This window comes from Hippocampus comes, unplaced genomic scaffold, assembly GCF_001891065.2.
Source record: "Hippocampus comes isolate QL1 unplaced genomic scaffold, H_comes_QL1_v1.1 scaffold149, whole genome shotgun sequence".
NCBI classification, from domain to species: Eukaryota; Metazoa; Chordata; class Actinopteri; order Syngnathiformes; family Syngnathidae; genus Hippocampus; species Hippocampus comes.
In genome coordinates this window covers 2,291-10,290 of record NW_017805235.1, presented here as the reverse complement: position 1 = coordinate 10,290, position 8,000 = coordinate 2,291, and the positions used below count along the sequence as shown (strand labels likewise).

The 8,000-nt window shown below is 46.1% G+C and overlaps 1 protein-coding gene across 1 annotated transcript; it reads left to right on the top strand.

Annotated features, from left to right (window-relative positions):
- The first annotated feature begins 23 nt into the window (after positions 1-23).
- Positions 24-6,909, top strand: ankrd33ba (ankyrin repeat domain 33ba). The gene is made up of 6 exons (XM_019869439.1): positions 24-450; positions 4,337-4,466; positions 4,584-4,724; positions 4,982-5,123; positions 5,199-5,397; positions 5,801-6,909. The coding sequence occupies exons 1-6, from the start codon at positions 55-57 to the stop codon at positions 6,341-6,343; spliced, it is 1,551 nt and encodes a 516-aa protein (XP_019724998.1). The 5' UTR covers positions 24-54; the 3' UTR covers positions 6,344-6,909.
- The last annotated feature ends 1,091 nt before the right edge of the window (positions 6,910-8,000 follow it).

Below are 8,000 nucleotides of genomic sequence, written 5' to 3'. Positions count from 1 at the left end.
CGGCCAGTCCTATGCCCGCGCCCGGCTCGCCAGTCAGCGCTCGGCCTGAGTTAGATGGTGCTGATCACGGACGACAGGGATGGAGGGGTCGCAGCGTCGCTCCGGGTCAAGCAGCTCCAGCAGCTAAAAGCCGGCGCTGGCGTCGCTCAAATCCACCCGGCTACAGTCGAGGAGAAAGACTACCGCGGCTCGTGGGAGGTGGGCCAAGAGAACGAGGAGGAGGATTTCGAAGAAGTTGACTTCGAGGACTTGGACGACACCAGGAGCATCGTGTCCGACGACTCCTTCTACCCTCCCGATGATGCGTTCGAGGACTCCCCGTCCCCGCAGAGTCTGGAACCCGTGTCCTTCTTCCAGGCGTGCTGCACCAACAACGCCGCCATAGTACGGATCATGATACGGCACGGGCTCGAGGAGGAGGAGGTCACGCAGACGGACCGGAACAACAGGGTACGGAGGGCATTCTTAGAAACACGCGACGTGAGGGCCACCTCCACGATTTACAGTTGGACACAGCCGTGCTTTACCCAATTTCAAGGGCTTTTACCCTTGACCTTAGAGGGCAATACGGGGCCACTTTTCTATTTTAAATGTACATTACATTTACATTGGAAATTTAAATAGGCCAGGTCAATGGTAAATGAGGTAAAGACAAATACATTAAGAAATTCAACGCGTATGTAAAACATGTACAATGTTAATCATAAAATGGGGATCTTAAATTAGCAACGATCATATTAATGAAGCTAGAAAAATAATCACAAAAGCTGATAATTATATGTCTGTAAAAGTGGCATATATATATATATATATATATATTTGTTTGTGTGTGTGCGCACATAGTGAGTATCTATCCATCTGCCCATCTCTGTCCATCCATCTATCCATTTTCTAATCGTCTTATCGTCACAAGGGTCGCGGGCCTGCTGGAGCTTATCCCAGCTGTCTTTGGGGCAGTCGGCGGGTGACACCCTAAACTGGTTGCTAGCCAATTGCAGGGCACACGTAGACGAGCAACCATCCGTGCTCACACTCACACCTCGGGGCAATATTGAGTGTTCCATTAACCTGCCATGCATGTTTTTGGAAGGTGGAAGGAAACTGGAGTACCCAGAGAAAACCCACGCAGGCACTCCACGCAGGAGCACACATTTAAACGCCCTATCTTGCTTACACACTGAGATCAGTTCACTTAGGGCGTATCCGATTCTGGAGAGAAATAATTAAGCCTGGGCTTTGTGCAGAGGCTTACAGGACTATTTTAAGGCCTCGTGGGAAGGATACAGTCTGGCCTCCATGTAATACATTTTTACTGGACCAGTTTTGCCTAATCAAAATACAGAATTGAACACAACCAGTTTTTGTTTTCATGTGAAGTGAATAACTTTGTCGCTTCCATCGACTCTAACCACTGGAAACAACATTTAAAATAAAGAAAGCTTGCTTGACTGTAGATGTGTGTAAGACAAGATATGAGGGGACCGTCTTATAGCATATGTGTGACAGCATTGCTCATATTGTAGCAAGAAGAAATGTAGCAATAAGTACTATTCCCTGTTCTATGGTTGCTAGTGCACTTTTTTTCTTTTCCTCGCTGAAACCTCTGTGTAGTGAGATGACAAAAAAAAAGACAAAGAAATATAAAACACTGAGAAATTAATACTTCTCCTGCAGTCAGAAGATGCCTCAGAAGCCTGGAAAAAAAAAAAGCATGACACATACATGACACAAAACAGGCCATTAGTTCAAATTAACAGTCCAGAAAATGCCCAATACGATATTATGATTAATTTACTGGTTTCATCTGGTTTCTAATTGGCTACCGGCTGCAAAGTACAAGCTGTGCAACTTGATCTATATTTTTATAGTTGTACCCCCTGGCAAAAACTCCACGAGCCGCCATTTTTTTTACAGCATTTTTTTTTAAACCACCATACTTTTGTATGAGGACATAGTGTCCTTTTAACCCCTTCTGGGAAAGACTGTGACCCTGACTCAACAGCCTCGCACACGCAAACATCCCCGCCCCACCCCCCCTCACACACACACACACACACACACACAGAATCCATTAAGTTTAAATGAGGCCACTGTTCTCGTTAGCCCCCCGCTTACCGCCTGTCGACCACATTTTCCAAACAGGGTGAGTGCAGGCGGCGAGACAAGGAAGGACTAACACAGAATGTTGTTAGATTGTATGATAAATATTAGCGCAGGACAACAGCGCCATCAGCCCAAGCAATGCTTTGGCAGTAGCCCAGCTAGCGTGAACGATCGAAAAAATCAAAGTCATGCACATGTGATTTGATATCGCTCCAGACAGGAGTGTTCACACGTTCATCATTGAGTGGAAATGGCCCTTGGTCTCACCCTTGCACTGTTGCATCATTTATTCATATTATTATTATTTTGCAAAAAAAAAAAAAAAAAGATCTGCTATATGAGAGACATGCTTGGATCATTTTCATGAATCAGGAGGTTGACTGTCCTAATGAGTGCAGTACATCATGACATCTCTCTTCCTGTGAGTGAGAAAGATAAGATGTTCTATTTCTGGTGCTGGATCGTCCCAAGAGGATGCTAATAATAACTTGACCACATTTCTTTTGCGTGATCGAACACGCAACATAACCGCCATTTTTTGTTGCAGTAGTATGGGCTTGTGGAGTGCATTTTTTGATGAGTGCTTTTAATGCACCTGGAGTGTTAAGTAGACGTCGCCACTTTTACTCACATTTGCAAGAGGCCACCAAAATGGATGGACTTGACAGATGACAAAACTCACTTGTATTCTTTGGCATTTGACTTAGCATGACTCAGATTTGTTCTTGGTTTTGCTGTTCGGTGCTTTCTCCCGTCTTTGTTACCGATTTGTTGCTTTACTGTTGTATATGTTAGTTGCTCCATGTACAGCACTTTGTATGCAGCGATGGCTGGTTGAAAGTGCTCTATAAATACAGCTGAGTTGAGTTGAGATGTTGGTCGGGGTGTTGCCAGGAGCTGCAGTTAAATTGCAACAAATTCAGAATGCAGCCAATGACAGGCACACAACTGAAGTTGCGGACGCGAGGTCCACAAAAGCTGAAACGATGGCGTGTTTGAGTCGCAAATTGGTTTGCGGAACACGTCCAATACTGTATGTGCATATGTGTCTGTGAGACAGGCTTGCATGTGTACAAACAAAAAGACCCGTGCGGACCAGAGCCACGTGTAGTTCAAGTGAACTTTTTCCAGACAATCCACCAAGGATTGCCAACAAACATTCCCCCTTTGTCTCCTTGTGGCTCCGGGGCCTGACGACGTTAATGTGATTACATGCACTCGGCTGACAGCCTGGCTTGTTTTAATAGTTGTGTTTGTTTTGCATCATGTCCATTACGCATGGGCTATAAATTCTGCCTCAAGCAGCCGGCACCAAGGGAAATACCAAATACTCTGTCGGTGGGGATTTTATGTTGTGTGATTCCAAAGGTACAAAGTATAACATTGGATGTTGGTGTTGTTTTTTTATTATCATTCCGGTTGTTTTTCCAGGACTATCCTGAGAGTTGCAGAGCTTTCCCTCCTTATGAGCTCCTGTACATATAGACCAATTTTGATCTTGAAGAATATCATGAAACTAACGACAAGAGCCCCATGCGACTCTTTTTCATCCTTATGTTTCGGTTCTGCGTGGCTTGGGAAAATACATTGCAAGTGTCCGTCAAAAACGTGTACTGTATCACTTCTCTTCTGTTCTCCGACTGTACACTAGGTGGCAGTGTTGCTAGAACAAAAATATATTATCTTTCGTCGTTCAAAATGTGTCACACTTTCCTACAGCCTTATATATATATATATGAGAGAGAGAGACAGACAGACAGACAGACAGAGAGTGAGTTATGATATGAATAGCATATACAGTATACAAAACAGGGCTAAAGGTGCGACCCTATGAAGAGTAAATTTGTACTCGGCCATCATCAACTTTGTTTGTGTTGGCTTGTGACTGCCAAGAAAGTACCCAACTTTTACTTTTACTTTCAGCTGAATTTTCCAGGGTCATCACTGTGGCAAACATGAGCTCCCACTCCCACACAGAGCGACATTCACACGTACGCACACAAACAGCAACTCCTTTTCTGGCACCCAAAAATCAGACGGCGACTCTTGCTTATTTTTCCGCTGAGTTCAACATGTCTCGGTTTGCAGTGAAAACATGTCACATGAATTCACAAACGTCCGTGCCTACTGGCGCTGCTCTGCTCGGATTTTGCATCTCTCGGGGTTCAATATGGCAGCACAAATCTTGCGTGCGTTTCCCTCATTTCATGCTCTCACTTTTTGTCGTCTCAAGACAGGGCTGCTGGTTGCTTGTTACCAGGGTTACGTTGACGTTGTCATAGCGCTGTCCCAGTGCCCGTATCTGGACGCTAACTGGCAGGACAGCGAGGGGAACACAGCCCTCATCACTGCGGCGCAGGCAGGTCAGTCGTACAAACGCCCGACTCCATTCACAAAATTATGCAAAAAAAAAAAATGCCTTCAATTACTCGGGAACGAAGGACTCTGATCTGTTCTCTTTGTGTCTGTCTTTTCTTTAGGTCACATTACCATCACCAACTACCTGCTCAACTACTACTCGGGCTTGGACATCGAGAGGAGAAACTGTCACGGCTTCACTGCTCTCATGAAAGCCGCCGTGCAGGGCCGCGTTGAATGTGTGCGCTCGCTCATGATGGCGGGTGAGGAGAATGTCTGTACGTCAAGTCCAAATTGTTCGGAGCACCACTGCATTTCCAACCGGGGGGCCAAGAACTCAAAGATTTGAAAATACTTTTCAATGAGGAAGTTTGAAAAAAATCATGACAGTCGTTTGACCTTTTTGTTGAAGTGCTTGGTGTTCCCACCCTGAAGCGTTGGAGTTCCAAGAGTGTAACGTCATCGCAGATCTGACTCATTTCCTCAAAGCACAAATGCACCCCCGTCTTGTTCCTATCAGGAGCCACTCTAAACGCTCGAGACTGTGGCCGCCAAATGACCGCCAGAGAGTGGGCCTTGTTCACTGGGCGCTATGAAACTGCCTGGGTGATGGCCCGACTGATGGAACGATCCACACCGGATCAAATATGTGACGCGTACAGGTAAAAACCAAAATTCCTCCTCTTGGTCTTGCGCCTCGCTCCAGTTGAAGGCTCACAGCAACATGACTTTCTTAGTCTAGAATGGCCTCCCTTGGCATCAATGGTGGCCAAAGCCCGGGAGCCCCGAGGCTGTCTCAAGCGCTTGAGCGACACCGTGCGCGACGTCTTCAACGTTGCCAACGTCACCAATCCCGAGGACGCCGGAGTCATCGACCACCTGGTGTCTGTGACGACTGCCATCAGAAGCCCATTTATCGCCGTGACTTGTCATACGGTGAGTGGCCGGAAAGTCACTCCCTCTTCCGAGTTCGAATGGGGAAATGTTCTAAAATAGAGACTGGACTGAATAGGATTTGCCCGTTTGAGAGTGTCAACACATTTTCTCTGGTTTATAATAACCATTTTGACCTTCACGGATCATGAGACGGAAATTGTACTCTTCCGTATTATCACAGCACCTTGCAGTTGGCCGGCGATTAAACGTTTGTCGCAACGCGGCACACAACCCAAAACACAGCGTGCTTTCTCATGCCGCCTGATCATGTTTTTTTGTTTTTTTTTCATGGTGTCACTCGGAACCCCATAACGTCCTAATGTCGATCCCGTCCTAAACCGCGGGCACCGGGTATTGTGTTTTGAGCTTCAGGAAAGTTGTGACAAACCCACTTGTATTTTAGGTGTGTCCTGACAGCCCCCCGAGTGTGGGCAAACGGCGCTACGCAGTTCCCGAGATCCTCCATCATCAGCGGGCCAAAGAGCTCACCGCCATCAATCCGGATAGGGCGGACACCCACCTGAAGCTATTCCAGAACTCACGGGTCACTTTGGTGCCCAAGCCCCCACCCGACCGACGGGCCAGCCTGCAGACACAAAGCACGACGCCTCGAGCCGGGAGCTCCAGCCTGGGAATGTTGGCCTATAACGGAATGGAGCTACGAAGGACCAGCCTGCTGCCTCTGCACATGTTGCTCAGGAGGAGCAGCGTTAGGCCGGGATTCACCATCCCCAAGGTGCGGGTGTCCAAGGCCCCCCCGCCCACTTATGAGCCTGAAAAGGTCCGCAGGAAGAGCAGCGCCAAAGATGGAGCCAGACACCTGCTGCAGGTCCCTAAGTGGCGATATAAGGAGCTCAAAGAGGAGAGGAGGAAAGCCGAGGAAGCCGAGAGGAGGAGATTGGAGGCATTAACCAAAGGACACCTCACTGTTGGGAAGAGGAAGTAGTCCTTCTTTTTAACGCGCACTAAACCAAAAACAGGTCATGGGTTGGCCGTTATTTGACTCAGGGTGACTCGACTTACCAGCAGTGTTCCAGAAAATGTTGATTAGTATCATGAAATGAACGGATGCAAAGAGGAAAAAAGATGGCTGCCGGCTTTATCAGCACTCATGTCATTTGCAATGTCACGTATGGATTACCCAGGGAATATTATACTTGAAAGTGTTTGAAGCTTTAACTTATTTTTCCTATTTATTGCTCTTAAAAGCAGCCATAATGGCCAAGCCTTTATTTTTGTAATTTAAAAAAAATAATAATAAATCACACCAGCGTTTTGGTGGGGAGAGGGGGGTAAAAAAAACCTAATCCAAAATCCCTTGAAGCACAACAACAAAAGCTTCATTACCTTTGTCGAAAATGACACAAAAACAGAATTACATTTGTACTAGGCTATTTTCCAGCAATACACTAAACATGAGTGGAAAATCTTGTTGCAACATATTCTACAGACAGGTTGTGCTGAAAATACTGTACTGTATTTGGTAATAAATAAATGAATTTTGCTATCATGTCAAAGCAGTTGCTCATTATATTCCATCACATCACCAATTCACCTTTTCAAACGTTTTTTGCGGGGGCCAGGGGGAGAAATTATCCTCCATTATTTGATGAAAAACACCGATTTGCCATTGATGTCTTCAGGCCATCGGGTACCATCTTGGTGCCCAGGAAACAATTTCAGGTGAGTTGAGGCTCTTCATTTTGACAAAAGTGGTCGTTTGCTGACAACTTGTGTCATCCATAGTGACCAACAAATCTTAATGACAGTTTGCATCAACTACTTGTTGATTTTCACTCTGCAGCAAGGCCGCAAATCTGCATCACCTTTTGCCAAGGGTCTGCAAGGATTGAGCGTAACTCATCCGCGATCCTAATAAGGACATGCACTATCGTGAATGGATGCATTATTATGTTGTTATTATTGTTATTTTAGTGACACTGCCTAAGGCAGCACAACAAATACATATGCACAGTATATGCCTTAGTGAAGACGATTCATTGTGTCCATAACCTACAGAGTACAGGACGCAGTAAGGTTAAAATATGATTTGTCTATTTTCCATCCATCCATTTTCTGATCCGCTTTATCCTCACAAGGGTCGCGGGGCTTGCTGGAGCCTATCCCAGCCGTCTTCGGGCAGTCGGCGGGAACCCCGAAACGCTTGCCAGTCCATCGCAGGGCACACAGAGATGAACAACCATATTCGCCCACACTCACAACTTGGGACAATTTTGAGTGTTCAATCAGCCTGCTATGCATGTTTTTGGAATGTGGGAGGAAACCGGACAACAGAGGTAAGTTGAAGGACTCCTCGCACTTGAAGAGACCAGCGCAAACCCCACATGAGCAAGGTCTCGTATTGCAGCATGCGGCCAAGACAATCATATTAGCACTGAATGCATGACATAATATTTAGGTCATGAGTGTTGCTGAACCAGCTGTTGGCCCTCAGTGTAACCTGAGGTTATGACATACTACAGGCGTGCTCCTCCTCCCGTCTATATGACCCAAATCCATCATTAATTCAGAGAAGGCTACATTTAGAAAAAGATGAAGCAGTACAGTGGAGACTGACATGATAGCAATTACAGTATGCGACC